The sequence below is a fragment of the Lonchura striata genome, chromosome 1 (assembly GCF_046129695.1).
Source record: "Lonchura striata isolate bLonStr1 chromosome 1, bLonStr1.mat, whole genome shotgun sequence".
NCBI lineage: Eukaryota > Metazoa > Chordata > Aves > Passeriformes > Estrildidae > Lonchura > Lonchura striata.
In genome coordinates this window covers 129848157-129869383 of record NC_134603.1, presented here as the reverse complement: position 1 = coordinate 129869383, position 21227 = coordinate 129848157, and the positions used below count along the sequence as shown (strand labels likewise).

The 21227-nt window shown below is 35.6% G+C and overlaps 1 protein-coding gene across 1 annotated transcript in view; it reads right to left on the bottom strand.

The window, feature by feature from the left end:
• THSD7A (thrombospondin type 1 domain containing 7A) overlaps positions 1-21227 on the bottom strand; it is a 264728-nt gene that overhangs the window by 21990 nt on the left and 221511 nt on the right. Inside the window, exons 15-22 of the mRNA XM_021538341.2 lie at positions 20217-20411; positions 17615-17878; positions 7691-7869; positions 4494-4499; positions 3682-3815; positions 2907-3060; positions 2021-2162; positions 1442-1557 (exon numbers count right to left, since the gene is read on the bottom strand). Coding sequence (XP_021394016.2) covers positions 1442-1557; positions 2021-2162; positions 2907-3060; positions 3682-3815; positions 4494-4499; positions 7691-7869; positions 17615-17878; positions 20217-20411 — 1190 coding nt within the window. The remainder of the gene's footprint in view (positions 1-1441; positions 1558-2020; positions 2163-2906; positions 3061-3681; positions 3816-4493; positions 4500-7690; positions 7870-17614; positions 17879-20216; positions 20412-21227) is intronic.

Sequence of the window (21227 nt, the reverse complement as noted above, 5' to 3'; positions counted from 1 at the left end):
ATATTTTACATCATGTCTTGTTATTAATTAATTGATATTGCAACCTTTTTGAAATAATAAACATTTCTTTCTCTTTTCTAACACATTAAAACCTTATAAAAAGCATTAATGCACTGCCTTTGTGACTTCACAGCAACTTGCTGGTAGGTAGTCATATCCTGAGTAAAAACTTGAGACCTAATTTTTGAGGCTGTCCCATTCCTGGAAGTGTTTACAAGGGCAGGTTGGAGGAAGCTTTCAGCAACCTGCTAGTGAAAGGTGACCCTTCCCACAGAAGGGGCTTTGATCTTTAAGGTGATGATCTTTAAGAACCCTTCCAACCCTAATCAATTTATGATTCTGTAAAATTATTAGATTTCATTAAAAACCAAGAACTACAAGGGAAGGAGGAACATGGGACAGAAGTAAGTCTCAGCTGAAACTCTCTTTTGATAAGAACTTATTGATTCAGGAATCCAGGATGGCATAGGAGGTTGGAGAAGTTTAAGTAGGTCAGATACACCCTTATAAAATTATAGTCCAAAGTAAATGATGAGTTTCCTGACTCCCTCCACTGCTGATGAGACTCTTTCCTATGGGCACATCCTGAGAGCAGCTAATAGCCAGAAGGGTCCCACAGAAAAGCTGTTGGTGCCAAAACTGTTATAGGGACCTTTCCCGCTTTGTCCCCCATTGCCAGTACTTTTATTTCTGATGTCATGGTGGTGGGGGAATGGCAGCTGAAGCAAATGCAGTTACTTTCCATCAGAAATACATATAGGATTGCCATTAAAGTAGTACTGGTGGTGTTACATTTTTTTCATACTACAGACTCCATGCAATTGAAAGCTTTAGGATTGAACCACAAAATGACAGGAAACCAGTGTTGTCAAACTGGAGGTTAGTTTGAACATTTGCAAAATGACTCTTTCAAAACTTAAGGGCTTGTGTCTGCTAGCTAGTGCTCCATATACACTCCTGCTTAATATTATATTCATGCTGCACATTTTTTCACCCTAGCTTGGGTTTTTGTTGCAACACACAGCTGGATACAAGAAGTTAGCATTCAGCCCAGCTGCAGAATGACACGTGAGAAATATTTTCCAACACATTGAGTAAATGATTGATACTGGCAGGTCTCCAAGACTCCATGCAGAAGTAGTATCAAATTAGAATCATGATTAGTATTCTGATTGAGATTTATTACCTTTATTCTACTTTATTAATTATTGTTTCTGAGTAATTTCCTTCAGGACATAATAATTAGCATATGTTCACAGAGGCACTTAAAAGTAACCAAAGGAAATAGTATAAAAATCAGTTGATGGCTCGGTTCATTTCAGAGGTACTTAATAATCCGTGAATAGTGTTGCAAAACATCTGGTGAAGATGCTATACAGCTCAATTGGCTCAGTATTAATTAGCACCATTAGAAGGGAGCTTTCTCACAGGTACCACTCACCTCTTCACAGTATTTCAGGTCAACCGATTTGCCATCACTGCGAACGCAATCGAGCATCCGCGTTTTGATACCACTGCCACAGACAGCCTTCTCGCTGAGCTGACACGTGCTCCAGTCTGCAAAGGAGGAATTCATTAGCATTGCAGACTTTCAGATAGAATTCATAATGATCCAGTTTCCCACCTAATTCTGATGGCCTAAAATAACCCTCACAAGCAACTTTTACACATGCAAAGGCTCACAGAGCCCAGCTGATACACATTTTTGGAAACTGTGACCTTTACTGCAAATAGTCAATATCATGGTACCTTCCAGAAAAGTGCATGTTTGGTTTTGTCTGTATGGATTTTTAGTAAATCAAAAAATTATATGAATAATACTTTTCCTGGAGTTACAGTGTGAACATTTCACATGCAAATTCTCAATATAATATTTTATCTGACTCAAACATCCTGAATCACCTCTCAGTACAAGTTTTGCAGCTGTGTCTGGGTAAGAAAAATCTATCCTGTAAGGTGAATGGCAATGAGCTGTAAGATGTGGTGCCAGGCTGTCACTAGAGCATAATAACACAAATACCTGTCACATTGTAGTCATAGTGGTAGCAGTTCTTGTTCAAAGTGCAGGCTTCTGCTTCGGTGGCAGCAGGACAAGGCTTTCCATCGTCTGGTTGTCTTAGGCATTCAGCTGATCTTTCACGGATATTACTTCCATTGCATGGCTTGAAAGTAAAATTGGAAACAGGTTAAATATTTTGGCACCCTGGTACCTCTTTATGCAGCAATACAACAACCTTTTAAATAATCCCTTCACAAAACACAAGTGTGAAATAACAGGTTCCTGCTAATGTATAAGAGAAATCCTTTCCTTTAACCTAAGCAGTGCATATTTCAGTATTAGTACTTTGGAACTATTTCACTCAAAACCAGAATATTGAGATGCTCACTTTCCACATATTATAATGTAATGCACCATAGCCTCTCAGAGGTCCTGAAACACTTTTAGTGCTTTTTTTGGGTTTTTTTGACATTTCTTTTTGAAACTCCTGTCAGGAAGGAAGGGGAGAGGAGACCCAAAATTACTTTTCTATACTCAGTCTTGATCTGCAGACTTCATCACTCGTACCAGGATAGTGACATTTTTAGTTCAGTGACTGTGCTGCTGTGCAGAGGCTCAGAGACAAACTCACAAGCCACTGCCAAAGCTATTCCACCACACAGAAGGCACCCCACACTGGGAAGAGAGACCACTGGGCACATTTTAGGTTTTGTTCTGCAAGTATTTAGTGTACTGGAAATTACTGTCACACTTCATTTGCAGCCAACACAAAACAACCCTAAAGATGACACTATGTATAGATATTTAAAGGTGTAATCAGTTCAGCATCTTTGCAAAACACATCATACATACACTTTTAAAGTATTCTCCCAAAACTATAAATGTGGCACTTCAGTATACTTCTTACCAAAGAACACTGAGACCATGACCCCCATTCAGACATAACACAGTCCTCAGGACATGGCAATGTGCATTTTCTAGCACCAAGTGGCATATCTTCAGGATCACACAGGTAGTCTTCTACTGTGTCAGAAGGACCATCCATAGTGTTTAGCATGCATCTGGAAAAAAGAACTAGACATAAACTTCATTTGCCATGGATTTCGTATGGTATGTGTTCTACAGTATTCTGAGGCATTTTAACATTTTGTCAGCACATAACTGAAATAAGTATTGATCTGTGAATACCCAAGAAAAGCTGAAGAGTCAAAAACAATCCTTGTTTTCACAGATGAGAGCAACATAAAAGCATGCACATAATTTAGGCAATCCATATCAGTGATTTCCTGGGAGCCCCTGGGCAGGTGATTTGCTTGACATTAGCTTACCTCTAAACCAGAATAATGCAAATCATCTATGTTTAGACATATTTTGTGCATACTTCAGCTGATAACTTTAAATCCAGAAATATTAAAAATTCAAAAAATTTATATTCTTAGTATTAATCCTTAATTTACACATATGCCTTTTAATTACCAATAGATTAAATTAGGAATCAAGGTTTATATCCATAACAAGTACACAGAGTGATATTGCACTCCCTGAATCTATTCTAATTTATATCAGCCAGGCTCCAGATCTGGACTCAACACTAAGCATTACATAGAATTACATCACATTAAATACAGCCAATACTGAAGGTGAAGGTTCTTTAAAGTGAAGGAGAAGCAATACTGTTTTACCTGACTTTCCTTGTTTGAACACCTTCTCCACAATTCTCTTTTAAGTCCACGTTGGTCACTTTGCAGACACTCCAGGGCTCAGTAACCCATATGTACTGGCTGCAGTCACTGTGGCAGGGGACTACCTCATACACCTGGAATCCACATTCAGTGTCAGTTTTGGTGTACACAAGTAAGATAAACATGCACGTGATCATACAGAAAAAAGCATTAATGCTCTCGGGAAGAATAAAAAATATGAACTTGATTTAGAAACCATAGTAATATTACAGATTTAATACTTGCTAGAAAACTACAGAAACTATTGAATGCTGGATTCTCTGGTTTTCTCTGCCACTAAGCCCATGCTGTGCTATTTCCACCAAAAATATCAACAGAACTAACATAAAGTCTGTAACTAGGCTAACTCATGAGTACAGCTTTTTAAAAAATGCTGTTAAAGCTCTGCTAGTGCTTTAGCTCTGTCTACTCTTCCCTACAATTCCATCCCACTATTATATTATTATCCCAGTTATTCATTGTGTGGGTTTGGTATTGTTAAGGAGAGGTGACCTCAAGAGAAATTATACCAAAATATATTGATTCACTTTATTTATTCATTGTGTATGCTTACAATTACTCTAATGTATTTGTGTACCAGAATTAGTATTATGTTTAGATTTGAATACAAATTTTTAAGTGGTGTCTCATATAGGAATTTCTACAGTGTTCCATGTACTGACTCAAACATACATTACAAAAAATGGGACAGACAGCACATGTTGAGCAAAAACAATATGTTGAGCTTAAATCTCTATTTCATAAACACTTACCTGTGCCTGAAGAAAGTATTTTCATGAACCCAAAAGAAAGAAAAAAAAAATAGAAAAACTTAGAATTGTTAAAGTGAAGCATAGGTATTTTAATTGAATCAATTTAGACACAATTATATTATGGACAATGTACAATTTTATTTTAGACAATATTCTGTAACTTAGACAATATTCTTTAGACAATATTCTGTATCTTAATTATGCATAAATTACTTAAAGCCCATTGTCTTGAAATTATACCAGCTAATTTGATATATTATTCTAGGCATAAAGTCAGCACAACTAAAACTGCTGAACAATCTAAGGCTTATCTTAAACAAGTTATTGATTTCCTTTCAGCAACCATTCTTGTGTAGAAAAAGAATCTGACCCTGGTTATCATAAGAAGAAATACATAAGCCCACACACTCAACAGCTTTTGCAGTAACATAAAATTTGGTTATCTTGACAGAAAGCCAGAGGAGGAGTTTATATTGCATGGAACATGTGAGTAGTGCTCTCCTGACCTCACTGGCATTTTTGTAGCTATGACTGTAGGCCATAGCAGTTGGGTGGTATAAGAATAGCATACACATTCTGCTCCTGATAAAGGAGAAAATAATGCTTGTAATCAATGAAAAGACTGATGTCCTTAATTTCTCTAACAGTCTCAGATTAGTCCCTTAATTTGAAACCATCTAATGGCCATTGACATGATTTTATATCAAACCTGACTCTATTATTACTGTAATTATGATGTCTTTTAGCCTATTGAAGTGAGTACCGAGCAAGCTTTATTCAGCTGGAGTGTGGTTTGGGAGCCACCCTGGCATGCACAGCCCAGGAGGAAAGACACTGAGTGACACATCCAGCTTTCACTGTGCTCAGTCCTTCCTCAAATCACAGGCACACATGTCAGTCCTGAGACACTGAACGACTTTTTAACAAGGTCTTAAGCATTTTATTTCAGTGTTTCCCTAGCCTTACTGAAAGTTTTCCCAAGGCTTAACCCAAATCTGCTTGCAGCAGTGTAAGCCCACTGCTTTTTATCCTATCCATGATGGCCATGGAAAATGGATTATTTCCTCCTTCTTTGCAACAGCCCTTTAAGTATGTTCTACAGACTGCCAGCATTCTCCCTCCCATCTCCTGTTCCCCAGGCTAGACAACATGTTGTAGCCTTTCCCCAGGTTCATAATTCCTAGATGGCATCTTACAGCATAGTTCTTCTGTAAATCAGAGTGCACACACTGTGGGCACCAAAGATCCAATCTTACCACTATGGGTCATATGTATGCAAATAAGAATGTTACAAAATTAAGTAATAAATATGTAACTTAAACATATTATATTGAATGGTTATTGAATTATGACTCTGAAAAGTAATTTCTTTTCCAGCTGAATGGTGGATAATATTTAGTTTAAATAACTAATTCAAAATTGAAATATCTCTGTATTTCTCTGTATCTTTCTGAATTGAAAGGGAATGTATTCAAATATGAAAAATACAGGCTCTATATTTCTTCAACATCCTTGTATTATCTGTGGAACGTCCTTCTCATGAAAGCACTATATTTCAATTATATTTTTATAATAATTATACTTTGAATCAACCATTATTTGGCAAAGACCATGTAACCACAAATCAAATGAGTGAAAGTACCGGCAGAGGGCAATAGTGTTGCACAGAAGTGGTGAACAGACCTCCAGCAAAATCACCTTTGATGCAGAAAAATACAAGCCTATTATGTACTACATGAATATTAAAGGAGGAAAAAGACTTTTGTATAGACTATAATTTGCTCCTATTGGAATATGTTCCTCCTAATTTAAAGCATATTTACATGCTGACCCAAATCCAGCAACCCTCATTCTAGTTCATATTTTGTTAATGTAGATCACAAACTTGGTTTATTAGCTGCGGTTAAACACTTATGATTTTCTAAATTAAAACTAATTACATCCCTTAAAGTAGAAAATTAGATCAACAAGCCATTTCATTTTGTTCTATCAAAATGTCAATAGGATAATATTAAGTACATGCATTTTTATTCAAATGTAAATTGAGAGCACATTTTTAAAAAATCTTTGAATATTTACAGAAAAGATCATTTGGTTGTTTAATATGTCTCTGCAGACTAAATTAAATTCAACAGTAATATGAATATAAATCAACTTTGAAGAGCGTAAGTTAATTGACAAGGAATGTTTTTCCTTTCAAAAACTCTCCAAGGAAAGAAACTTCAGGGTTTAACTTGGGCCAGTGCTAAACTTGGTCCCAAAGACTAAATGCTTATTAGCAGTCCAAGCATTCCAGCACTCCAGGGTGCTCTTGGATCACAATTTATGGTTTAGTTTCAATTCAAGAGGATCCAGACTGTATGGTCATACTGCTCCATACTGCAGTATCAAGCTTGTGGGAAAACTGAGACTTCAGAATTGTATTTGTGACTGGAACTGCACTGCCAGGGAAAGCGTACCCAAGAAGGTCAAGCTCCAACTTGAGGAGAACCCACTAAGGGACACTGGGATTACTGTTTGAGAGTTTTGTTTTCTGATCTAAGACGGTCATAGAGTGACACTAAACATCTTGCCAGTTTATGCAACTGTAATGAGACATTTCACCCCTGTCATATATTAGAAGATTAGAAGGGACATTGAAGATCATCTAGTTCCAAGCCCCCTGCCATGAGCAGGGACCTTCCACTGGACCAGCTTGCTTAGAGCTCCATCCAAACAGGCCTGGAACATTTCCAGGGATGAGGCATTCACAACTTCTCTGCATAACCCATTCCAGTGCCTCACCATCCTCTGAGTGAAGGATTTCTTCCTAATATATATATACATCTACTCTCAGTTTGAAGTCATTCCCACTTTTCCTGTCACTACATGGCTCTGTAAAAAGTTTCTCTCCATCTTTCTTGGAGAATCCCTTCAGGTAAGAGATCTTTGGAAACACAGTCTTCAAAATCTGCATGTAAGAGTGTTTTATTGTCTGCAATCTGCAGTTCACAAAATATGCAAAATTCTTGCAGATGAGGAAGTAACTGTTAACACAGATCATTTACTGCCTGAGGAATTCTAAACCAACACATATTCCTTCTACCTCTATCTGCTCCTTATATTTTACAATTTTTCTACAGCAAAAAATACAGATAAAAGAGTTATTTGAAGTTTAGAAAAAGCTATATCAATAATGTAAAAATAAATCAAATTACCTGATTGACGTGATCTAGCTTTGGACAGGGCCTTCCACCATTGTAGGGTTTTTCACGAAGCCATTTAGACCGAACTTTTACCCCACTCCCACAGGATTTACTACAACGAGACCAGTTGGACCACTCACTGAGCTTGCAGTCTGAGGGACATGGAATAATACAGGCTTCCTCAATATACCCTGTATGAATGGAAAAGAAAGTGAAATCTCTTCAGCATGTCAGTTTGTGACTTCTCCCTGAAGCCCTCGTCTGCTTCATTTAGATTCTCCAAAGTTTGACTTGACAGGACTGTGTGAATAAAGACATTTCTTCATCATTAGGGATAAATTAAATTCTGCAGAAAATTGACACATATAGCTGGAGACTGTTAGAGTAGCAGCTGAGCATCCTCACTGCTCATCATCCCCTCTGATTAGGATTCACACTCTCCAGATTTCAGCATTCAAACTTTCTGACAGCTACAGTGTAATTGACACTAACCATCTCTTGGCAGCATCATTCTTACTCTGCAAAATTATATGTGTAATTTTTTAAAGGAAAAATGGTTTAATTAAAGGATACTCTGCAACTGTATCAAGTAATTCAATTGCAGTTATACATCAAAAATCCAACTGAGAAGAAATGCATCTTGCCAGCCTGGAGCAAGGGAACTTAACACCTTGTGACCTTTCTCGGGCTAGAAAGAGAGAGTAGCCTGCCACATTAATGATCTGTCGATTAACAACCATCTGCCCCCAGTAGCACACTGAATAATTGCACTGAATGGAAAAGCAGATGTTTGTTTTGGTTAAGTCATTGGTCCAGAGAGGTTGGAAGGGGGTATGACATGGTCTGCAGGGAGTAACATGAGGCCTCAATTCACTGCATATGTGAAAATGGCTTTCTTTCAAAAGCAACATATGCCATAGCTCTACAATATGTGCAATTTATTCCAATATTTAAGGGAGAAGCTATAATACATAAAATAAAAAGCTGGCCTTAACTGCATGTTTACTAAAACTATATCCTGAACTCTCTTCTTCCTTTTCCTGCGTCAGATCTGCAAAGTATTGACCATTAGCAAATGGTCAATACACTTTACAGATTAAAAACCTTAGTGAATTTAAACTTGTATTAAAATATTTCATTAAAATATTTAATGAAAACTGTTGCAAAAGTTTTCTTTTCCTTAGCCAATACTTGGCTAAGATAATTCTTAAAAGGTTGTCATGGTTTGCTAGATTTCAAATATTTCAATTGTTTGTCAGATATATAGAATTTTTTAAATTCAAAAGGGATCAGTCTTTTCATCAGAGCTGAATTGTTTTTAACCTATGCTTCTAAATAAAGTTGTTCTGTCTCTTCTAAAAGCAACCAATAACAACAAATCTTAAGGTTTGTAAGGAATCAAAACTCTTAGATTTCAATTCTGTATATCTATTTCTAGTCAATTTGTTGTTTAGATATAGTTATTTTGTTTTAGATATAAAGAAAATAATATATAGCATTTATAATAATAAATATAAAATAATAATAAATATAAATATAATAATAAATATAATAATAAATATAAAATAATAATAGCATTTATAATATTTTATGGTAAAATTCAGGTGGTGGTTTTATTTGGTATGGTTTTACTTTATTTAGAAGTGTTAAATATTTAAATAAGTATACAGAGCACATCCTGGACTTGAGCACTGTGAAACTACCGCTCACCAAATGTATCATCCTTAAAATGAGTAGAATATTATTACTTTGAATATCAAGCATATTTATTAAATCTGCTGCTATTTGAGCAACCAGCTCAGTGAAAGTATATGAAGAGGACACTGTGTTAGACAAAATAAATTTTTGAGGATCACATCCCTGCATATCAGAGGTGCTGACATAGATTGCCCTGCAGTAGTAGATGCAAAATTGATTACACTTTACCTTACCTGACATCTCTGAGTCCTAGAAATCTGATGCACCCTATCTCAGAGCTCCAGCCTGCACTGAAGTTTGATTGCATAAATACCAAAGTCTGTACCTGCACCAGAAATGAGCTTTCAACAAGTCCCATACAAAATCATGTACTCACACAATCAGGAAGCTACCGAATGGAAATGGAAAAAACCCAAAGCAAGTTAAACGAAACAATTCCCTCCAAACAATAAATGTTTAATGATACTTACTGTCTGATAGAACTATGTGAAGATTCCATTGCTCTATGAAATTTCTGGTGATTCTGAAATACTGCTTTTACTTTCAACATAACTTCTAAATAGTGTTTTTTTCTGGAGAAACCTTTCTACTATAACAGTTATGCCATTTACCATTTGTTAGAGTTTCTATCTCTGGTAATTAAATCTGAAAAACCCAAATTCAAGTTGTTTTAAATATATTGTAGGTCCTTAAGCAGGTAGCCTGAATTAGTACAGACTTCTTCAGGAAGACTTTATTTTAAGGTCCATAGACCTCTGAGATTGTCTTAGTAACTCTCAAAGAGATCTTCCCAGTCTTTGCCAAGATCTTCTCTGTTATCAAAATCCCAAAATACCATGGTATATTGGGATTTTGATAACACTTCATAGCCTACAAAAACAGAACAAAATGCTCTCAAGAGCTTACAGTGGCATTTTCTGGCCAGAGAGTGAAATGTAACAAAGAATGTTCTCACAAATCAAAACAGAGGATAAAGGGAAGAAATACAAACACTGTGCTCCCTGATTTGCATTCCATATGTAATTAGTATGCAGAACGAAAATGACCTTATTATATCTGACATCAAAAAGTTTTTGGCATATTCATCCCTTGGCATATATTTCCTCTCAGGGGCCTCAGTATTTTGCTCAACAGACTATTTAACATTTAACTATTCTACTGGCCTCTGTTAGAACTGAGGAAGAAGCCCATTCAGATTGCTTACGTATAGCACTTTAGTCAGGAAAGAAGAGTGAATTAAAAAAAATAACTTGCTTGCTGAAAATTACTTGTTCCACTCCACTTACTACCTATCAAATAGTACTTTTCAGGAAAAGATTCTCTGGACTTGTCATCACCTCAGATGCCTTTCTTTGTGTATGAAGTCAGCATATCTTTTAGGATGATTAAGGATGATCTCCATAAGTTCATAGCAATCCTCCCTCAAATTCAAGAAAGCAGATGTTCAAGAACTTTGAAAAATTTACACTTGGTTGTTGTTGTTGCTGTTTTTGTTAAATTTCAGATGGTTTTACTTGTAAACTGTTCATGCTGCAAAAAATTTTACAAGTGCGAAGACAGAATGTTGTTATATAGAAAAATATTGAAATTCAAAAACCAGAAATACTACATGCAAATAAGACTGGTGATGCAGATAGATAGTTTGTGATATGAAAAGAATGTGAAGGAGCCATTTTTAAACTTTCAGTGTCATTTTCAGTTTGATGAAATCACCATTGAAAAGGTGCTGCTGGTGTTAGACCAACCTTGTGTATGTGTTAGTATAGAATCTTATTACAGAAATAAGCCTCTAGTGTGTGGGTAAGCATCTCTATGGTGGAATGTCACCCAATTATATCACACAGTCTGGTTGATTAATATAATTGCACCAAAAGTCATACCAGAACTTTGAGGTTCAAAGAACAAGCAAGAAATTACGAAGGTAAAATACAATAGATACACAGAAGAAAAGAATGAGAGCAGTGAAATGTCTATGAAGAAGAACTGAGAAACTGAAGGAGGGACAGTGAAATAGAAACCCAACACTTTAAGGACTGAAGATATGCTCTCCGGACATCAGCAGTTCACTTTTTGCCTGCTGTTTCTCATCCTGACTGAAGTGGTTCAAAGTTGTGCATGGCCCTGCATGGTCCAGAGCGGTGTTGGAAACAGCTGGAAAGGGTTGCCTGTATCTCAGAACCTGTGTCTGTTCCCAGGGCAGTAGTTTCTCAATTATTTCAGCTCCTGTAAGGCTGTAAAATGGTCAGTTGTCTGTTATGAGTGAGAACATGGCTATTCTGTCATTAAAGATTACTGAACCACAATTTAACAAATGGCTTTGAAACACTAGGAGTATGAACTGAACTCATTAGTGAAAGGGAAACGTTTACTGTCCCATTGCTAATTGGCTATAAAATCTGGACTCCTAGAGCAAAATAATTAACAGATGTGATGGATAATTTATAAGGGAGGACCTTAATGGACTTCACGCTTTCTCTAATGACAAAGCAGGATAAGTAGGTGGACTTTTCCCCACAAACTGCATGTTCAATGTGTAGGAACAGACTGACTACTCTTGTTGAAGGGTGCAAATATAAACATCTCACAAAATGTTTACATGAATTCTTTTGTCCCTAGGACTGACAGAATTATACTCCTACTTGCATGACTAAATGTCATACTACGTTTAAAAAAAAAAAAAACCTGCAATGTCAAAATGATTTATGTTGTTCTAATTTTTTTTTCCCCAGGAAATACAAAGTTCATGGATCTCATCTTCCAGGACAAAGAAATATGCAATTATTTTCATTTCATTTTTATCAGAAGACATGTGTTTCTAGAGACTATTCATATTTATGTTGATCCACGGAAAGATAGATTGAACACCAACACCTTTTTTTTTTTTTTTTTTTTTTCAGGATTACCCTTCAAAGGCTGAAAATCTGAGAGCAATTGTTCATGCTTAACTATCTCCTGCATCAGTAATTCTTCCTCTGGTGAACTACCTACAGCTCTTTGGAGTAATGGATGACTGCTTTAAGACTGATGTCCTGTTAACAAGGCAGATATGGAGGCACCAGAATTCTGAAGCCTAAGGTAGGACTTCTGGTGCAAGGCAATAGGCAACATATTGCAAGAGCACATGACATAAATATATATCAATTTTTAAAAATATGAGAAAATATATAGAATATGAAACAGTAAAGTCTTTTAATAATAATTTGAGAACCTAGGCTTACTACCACACTAGATTAGAATTTCCTAGGGGAAATATATTTACTTTTGAATAAACATTAAACAGAAAGTCTCAATTAAATTTTAACACTTTTTCTTTCTGTATAAATTTGCATTGCTACAGTTAGACCATTGAGAGTGAAAAAAACACATCTAAAAATTCTAATACAAGTGGATAAAGCAAGCTGTGGCAAGCATCTTGGACTATATAGACTCTGTTATACCATTCAAGATTTTATTTTATTGCACATATAAGCAATTAAATACAAAATTCCTCCATTCACATTGATACTCCTAGCAGCTGTTGCAAAAGTATTCACTGATATGCAGATATTCCTCTCTAATCCTCCACATAAGCCTTGTAGCCACAGAGGGCTTTGTAGAGTCAGCACAAATCAATGCATCTCATTTAATTAATGCTGAAGGGGGAAATAATCTCACACTAATAAGGCAGCAGACAAACTATCCTGACTGCTTGACTGTGCCTAAGGTCTTAACAGTAAACGGACATGAATTAAGAAGAGTAATACGACCTATATAAAAATGCTGCATCTGTCTGCAATGCCACTCTGCCTTCAGTAGGCACACACAAACACAAGCAGCACTCGGCATATGTGGGTCATGATTCATAATTTATACATGGTGGAGAAGAACTAATAGCTTAGTTCATAAGCATGACAGTAGTTTGCTTTTGATTTTTTGTCATGAAAATTCCAAGGTACAATTTAAAGGAACAATGAAGAGAATCTCTCACAATTTTTTCACAAATACATGGAAACAGATTGTTGGCAGACACATGTCATTATCCACAGAGCTCCAGTGCACTACTCATGGCAGGGATAAAGCTATAAAAAAACCACTGTGGCTTTTCTAATGGAGAAAAAAACCCTCTCACACTTGGCTAACAAAATAAGTTTTTACATTTCTCCAATAAAATTATATATGTAGCAATGAAAAGCAAGAAGCAAAGAAAGGCCAATTTATGTGTCTTCCATTAAGGGAAACAGATAAAGAGCAGCTCAGTTTCCCCTTTTAGCTAATGTTCCCACACCTGATGACACCTGGAAGCTCATAGCTCTTGCTCACACTGTAGAGAACTGGAATGGATGAAAAATACCAGAGGCAGAATATTTCAAATAGCTGCTGAATAGTGTAAACTTTCTTACTAATAAATTTAACTTAAATGAGAAACAAAGTATTTTGAAAAGGAAAGTCAAAATGTTTGGCACATATAACACAGATAAAAAAGAAAGTAAGGAATAAACAAACCTCATTCTCTCTCTGCAGCTGAAACTTAGGCCTACTTTCAACTGTTGGAGATTTTTGTAAGCACCTGTTAAGTTATAGAAACCTAATGACTCTCTGCAGAAGGACTTCTACCCTCTTCTTCCCACAGCTCTAACCTAGCAGTACCAATAGAGTTATTTAACTATATTTTGCCTTTCCTTTTCTTTTACAGTCACTCCTGTCTTCTTGAGAAACTAGTTTGCACTTGGGACTTTATAACTGCACCCAAATTTCAAAAATTATCACAGGAATCCTCAGATAGGTATACTAATTTAGGGTGGTCCTTGTGTCACCTCTGTCCTTTAGGTCCTTGGTGTCTGTGAAGCAGTCTGTTAGTTAACTCTTCTTAAATGTTTTGAACATGAGATTTGCCAGGCAGGAAAGAGAGCCCTGAAGTATTTATTCTTCTGGTTCTGTTTTCCTTTTCTTTTCTGAATAAATCAACTGAATTGTGATGATAAGCAAGCAACATTTTGCAAAACAAGCAGCTTATGAATTTTTTGGCACAGCAGAGCAGGTCTGTCTTCTCATTCTTCCGCTCAAAACAACATGGCTTCCAACACTGACCTGTTCGTGGCTTTGTAAATTTACATGGTAATCTTTAAATAAAACTTTTGAAAGTCTCACAATTTGCGTTTCTTGTGTCATTTGAATATATCACAAAAATATCTCATGATGTATTACTAACATCAGTGTGGGTGCAGTTTTTCTCTCTTGTCAGATCTAGAGGTTGTTGTCACAGCTGAAGAAGTTCAATTATCTCCATTTCCCATTTCAGGATTTCACAGTGAGAGAAGACAACAAAAGCTCAAGTTGGATACCAGACAGGAAATATCTTCCCTTAAATATTAGTCTTATTTTCCCTCTTAGTACAAGATAATTTGCCAAATCATATCCTACAAAAACTGCAATTAAATAATATATTACTTGGAAAAGAAATAAGAGCCACAGGAACTAAAACAGGTAACATAGAAGAAAAACCTGATGACACTTTAGATCAGTTAAAAAATTAGAGAAAAAAATCCAGTGAAAAATCAGTAATAAATTTAGTGAAAAATCATTGCTGTAGGGAAGTAAGCACCTCTGTTAAAATTTACAAAAATAACCCAAGCAGGCTTGAATTATGTGTCCTGTCAAGTTCTGCTTAAAAGGCCAAATATGGATTGATGGGAAGCTACAAGGCAATTTTATTTTCTAGCAGGTGGGGTATTGTTGTGATACTACAGAAGTCCCTTGTTGATTTGGCATTATATAGCTTTTATGTTTGTTCTTGAAGAAAAGAAAACAAACAGAAAACCACAAACAACAACAATAAAAAACCAGCCATAAAACAAAACAAAACAATACAAAGCAAAGGGCACACTGAAACCTATAAAAGATGCCAAACTGAAGAACTGTCATACAAGGGCATGAGAATAAGAAAAGCATTGTAAATAAATACTGGGAAAATATAAAATAAGATTTAACTGGCAAAGCAGTAGTTTGTACACGTTGAGAAAAATAAAAGAAGCCATCAGAATGTAATCCATGAATACAAAGTAGTTGTTCAGAAAAGGCAGTAAACATATACCAAAATGAGATTGAAAAAGCTATATAATTTGCTCTAGCTCCCTTGTATTTGCAAAAGTATGCTAAACCTGGAAAAATGCTGAAGGCAGACAATAAATTAGGTGAGGTTTATGTAAGCCTATATTATGTGTATGTACAATACCTGTCAATAACAGAGGATCTACTGGAAAGGAAACCATAAATTTAATGATGTATTCATTAGCATTAGTTTAAACCTTTATCATCAAAATCATGTTAGATACTTCATTCCCTGTATACATGAAATTCCAGTCAAACAATTTTGGGAAAGTAGAAGAAAAACAGGATTAGTTCAATATGAATTCCAAGCTTCATCTGCTCACACAGTACACCATGGACCAAGTTAATGTGTACTCTCCCTCTCAGATGGAACTGATGAGAAAACACAGACAGGAAGGGTGTGAGGTGGGGGGTGGTGTAGTGGAATATCAAGGAAGCAGACATCTCAGCGAGCTGATCTAGAAAGAAAGAATTTAAAAGAAAACAACACCTAAAAACAAAGGGTTCAGGCTTCCCAACCTACAATAAATACAGTAATGACAAGAGAACACTTCATTTTACAAAGTTAAAAGAGACTTCAAGTCTCCCATGACAAAAAAAGAACTTGAGAAAGAAAGAGCACAACAAAGCTATATTATGTTTCTGGAACGATGCCTGTGAGTGGTAATAGCATGTAAACAATAGCCCTGGCTGCATCAGGAATAACAGCAACACATTGTTAGCTTTTCCACTGGATTATTATTCATTGTGGTCACTGTGAATGTAGGCCACATTCACTGATAAAATCTATTGGATCAGAAATTACTACCATGAAGAGAGAGTTATGTCAGGGTAAACAATGATGGTTTAGAATATACATTTTAAATACTTTTTTATTCCTCTTCTATTTCTTTGATTCTTGTAATGGAATTGCACCTCAAAATGCACTGCCAGGGCTTGAAAGCAGCTACATCCATACTTGTTCTACACAAAAAGTTGTTCCTAGAAGCAGCATGTTACTTACCACATACAACACCAACAACATGCTCTTGGACAAATATTTCTTTCCTTTTTTTTTTGACACAAAAGCTGGCAGTGCCCCATTTCAAGTCATTGGAAACTGATTGGCAGTGGGCCATCACTTCCCCTTAGTTTCCTACATACTGAAGTGCTTTTACAATTTTCCACTTTTCAAAGGTCACTTTGAACTTAATGATGAAAAGTGATGTATTCCTAACATAGTATATGCTAACACCTTGACTTGATATATTGAATTTCTAGTTTATCATATCTTTAAACAGGAATTAATAGTGCAAATTAAAATTGCCTTATTTAATTCAATCTCTTTGATTAGCTATTTTAAATATATCCAAGTAAATAAATGAAATTTCTGTTATCTTAATTTAACATTAGGGATCTAAATGCATATGTGAATTAAACTTAGATTGACCCTTGCACTAACATCCTGCTTTTCATACCAATTGCTCAGATACAAGTTGTCACCACAAACAGGAAAAAAATGAACACAAAAACTCCACTGATGTCAATTACCACATTTCTGGCTCTCTGAAAACCAGAAACTGCCAGTTTTGATCCTAATGCTATGGATGCATCTCCTTTAGGAAAGAACACTATTCCTTCCTGGAGCAATGTAAATACAAAGAATATAAAGTCTTTAACCATCCTAGTTTTGCACATGACAGATTTACACAGAGAAAAAAATGATGTATGTTGTTGAACTCAGTTCAATGCATGCCTGTTAGTTAAGGTACTGAAGAGCAAATTGTAAAGATAAGGCTATTTAAGGGTTTAAAGCTATATAAAAAATCTGTGGAAATAATTTCAGCCTTTCCAAAATAGTCCTGTTTGTTTGTTTTTTGTGAATTTGCTCCTTCTAAATGGCTTTATTCTCAAATTCCTAGCTACAGTTATCAGGAAAAATAAGATTTTATTTATTTTCAATTAAAATACCTAGTTAGTAGTTTACCCTGTTTTTACTAAATTTTACTATTTTAAATGTCTGCAAAAATGTGCTGGGTTTGAAGGTATCTTGGGATAAAAGGCAGCCTAACCAATAAATATTAATCTGCTAATTCTACTTGTACATATATTATGTTAAATTTAAATAAAGTACACAAGCAAACAGATGAAAGAAAATTGGTTTGTAAATACCATGACTGTTGCATCGTGATGTTTCCACAAGTCGATTGTTTTGGTCATAGCAAGCCATGGCCTGGTAACGATAGCCTTGTCCACATTCCTTAATGTCTCCTTGTACCTTCATTCCCAGCAATACTTCCATCTTACCCTCTGGCAAAATACAGTCTGACCAATTTCCCACAGGCTGAGCACTGTACTTGTCACATGGGCAAAACTGATTCTCAATCAGAGGATACAACTGAGAATTTCTACATTTGTCCTTTTTCTTACTTTTTCCTAGAAAGAAGAAATAGTTATTAACAAGTTTGTATCACTTTACAGCTTACATACATACATACTCTTAATACCTGTTACATTAATCTTTATTAAATTAGGTTATTGACTTGAATTCCTAAAGTAGTGGCTACCTACAATTTGCACAAAGGCGATTGCTTTTTGAAAAGAAAGATGTAATTATATTTAATTTAGATACAAATATTTCAGGAATAAGGTTTGAAAAAGTTAGCAATTAAACAAATACACTATTTTCCTCCTATTTCATCAGCAGTGTGCAGTTCAATAACAAGATTTCTATCTGGATCAAGCTTTTTCAAATTGAAGGAAGAAGTCAGGAAGAAAGAACATGCATCTTTGCTACACTAGTACCTTCTTTCAAAATGTCAAAATTTTTTAGTCACCTGTTATTGTACATTTGTTCATAATTACCATTCTTTACCTCTAATAGAATAAGCTCCTTCTCTGATTTTCTTTCCATTCAGTGCTGTTCTTGCTTTCTTTCCTGAATGGGAGCATAGCCATTCACTCAAATTCCCCTTTCCATTAAATATATTTAAACCTTCTCTTTGGTAAAGTTTCTTAGTTTTCTTTTCTATACCAGTTTATATAAATTAATGTAGTAGTCTTTGTAAAAGTAATGGTTGTTACTAAGTAGTAGCTAAGTAGCTGTTACTTAGATATTACTATAAATGTAATATTATGTAGCATTTTCCTAGCTATTCAAAACAAGGCACTGGACATTGCAGCAGCCTTCATTCCTGTATTTGCTACTGTCTTTATTTAGAATACTAGAATAGAAAATGGGCACCTGGAAGAAAGTTTCTAATTCTTTTGACAACACAACTTCTTACTAAATGTATTCTTCTCTTCTGGAAGTATTTACCAGGAATAATTATGAATTTATTCCAAGTCAAGCATTATTAATTAGTCTGGGTAACACATTGCCACAGAGAATACACCACAGCACATAACACAGAGTTGGCAAATTTGGAGAGGTAACTTAAATGAGGACAGGAAGTATCACAAAGTGTTAATATTGTGGTAGGAAGAAAATGTACTTTCTTGCTCTGTTTTTAAAATAAGGAAAAATACTGCTAGTCAGTTTTGTTCATTTTTTCCCTTGTGGAAGCAAACCTGACATAAAGCTTATGGGAATTATTAGACAGTCACAGTGAGGCTTCTTGAAGATCATGAATTATTCATTTTCCACTGGTCTTCTGATTTACAGGGGGATGGAGATGGGGATAGGGCTTGGATTCTATCACATTCTTTCTGAGCCTGCTAATGGGCACCCCCCTTAGCTAGCCTTCCTGCACCACAGACAATACAGACTAATTGGCAAACAGTGCTGTGACACAGGCCAAGCCTCACTCTTGAGGTTTCAATTATAATTTAGAAGCAGGGCATGGGTTTTTTTCACTTTATGCAGAAGAAAAAATAATTTAAAAAAAACCCAAAACCAACAAACAACAGGTTAAAAAGAAGTTGAAGAAAAAAAGCGATTCAAAGCAGAACAGTGTCCATTATGTATAACTAAGACAAGCCTGTGGCAAGGGCATCACTGATAAATCTTTTCATCCTGCTAAGTAAATATTAAAAGATGCTTCTTGGGATACAAAATAAGAGCATTACTACTCATCTCAAGAAATAAGGCAAAAAATTAGGCAGTGTAATGCCTCACTTTGTCTGTGGTGCTGGATGTAGACAATGAAGAATGGTGAAAGAACGAACTGGGAGAGCAAATATTCAGCCAGAGAAAGGACTGGCTTAATCATAAATCTGATATTCAAGACTGCAGATAAGTTCAAAAGAAGCAAGCGAAGGCTTAAGGCTGAAAATAGTGATCTATAGCAAAATGCTGAAGAACACTCAACTGCCATAGTAATTCTAAATGCACCAAAGAACACCATGAGAGAAGGAAGTCTGCTTTAGCCAAGAGCGGGTGTGGGAAGAGGAAGGCAAGTGGGTTAACATCTGATCCTGTTAAGGTGAGATGATTGCTGACTCACAAAAAAAACCACAAATTAAAAAAAAAAAAAAAAAAACCCAACAGAAAAAAAAAAAAGCCTTACTATGTGCACTATATTTAGGAAAAAAAGTAGTATTCTTCTATGTTCTCCCATCTTCTCTCTAGCTACTTACTCATATCAAGAGTCTCTGACATATGGCATGAGTTTCTACTCCTGGGTATTGTTCCACCAGCAGAATACAGAGAATGACACTGGATCTGCCACTATAACACTTGTCATAAGGGAACCTCTGAAGTTATCAGGTTTTAAACAAAACATTATCAATAATAAATATAATAATAAAGCATTATTTTGCTTGATATTCTTACCAACAAGAGTGCGTTTTCTTGTCCTGACTCCTCCACAGTCCCCATTACAAGGAGAAAATTTTGACCAGTTCGTAAACTGACAGTCATCTTGGCAGGGAATCTGGCACATCTGTGTTAAGGGTGGTAATGGTCCAGAATACTTAAGGCACTCACTGATGTCAGCTTGTCCTCCATCTTGTCTGCGACAAGTAATTGCTGGAAGCAAAAAGAGATAGAGTCGATTTCACCTTTTTTTTTTTTTTAAGGAATGTCTCTATTCAGTTAAGACTACAACATTCTATCAGAAAATCACACTGAAAGCCCAGACTACCTATACAACAACTTAATATTTGCTGCCAGTTTTACTTGAATGAATATATTTGACAATTCTCACTTAAGATTTTGTTTAAAATAATTTATCAGGACTTGCCAGGAAAAAAAATTTACATACAACTGTAAATAATATAAAGGTTGCACTATGTTATCCACACCTGTTATACCGCTTTGCATATTTCTCCTAATATCACTGACACATCTCAGATAGACATTAAAAAACTTGCAATATCTTAAGTAACTTAATTGTATAAGTTATAAAATTTTATCATCAGATTGAATTTTAGAAAGATGGATATTTGATGGATATTTTAGTTCTGGATACATTTAACCCTTTACAACAGTATTGCTGCCTAATGTTCTTCAGCAATTTTTGGCCTTGAAACAGATTTTAAGAATACAGCATGTATTCTTCAGCCAATAGGGGTGAAACTTTATAGAACAAGATAGCCATGTCCTGAATAAAAGCTTCTTACTTAAGAATAAGGTCCTTAAGGAAACATCATGTCACACAAAAGTAAGGAGTTGGAACATAAGGATTTACAAAGAATAGGGAGGGAAGTTTCATTAATATAGTCTTTAACAATCACCGAATGATTAATGTTAAGGGACCACTGGAGGTCTGTGCTCATGCAGGGTCCTCTAGTGCACATGGCACAGAAAATTGTGCCCAGAAGACCCTTGAATACCTCCAGGGAA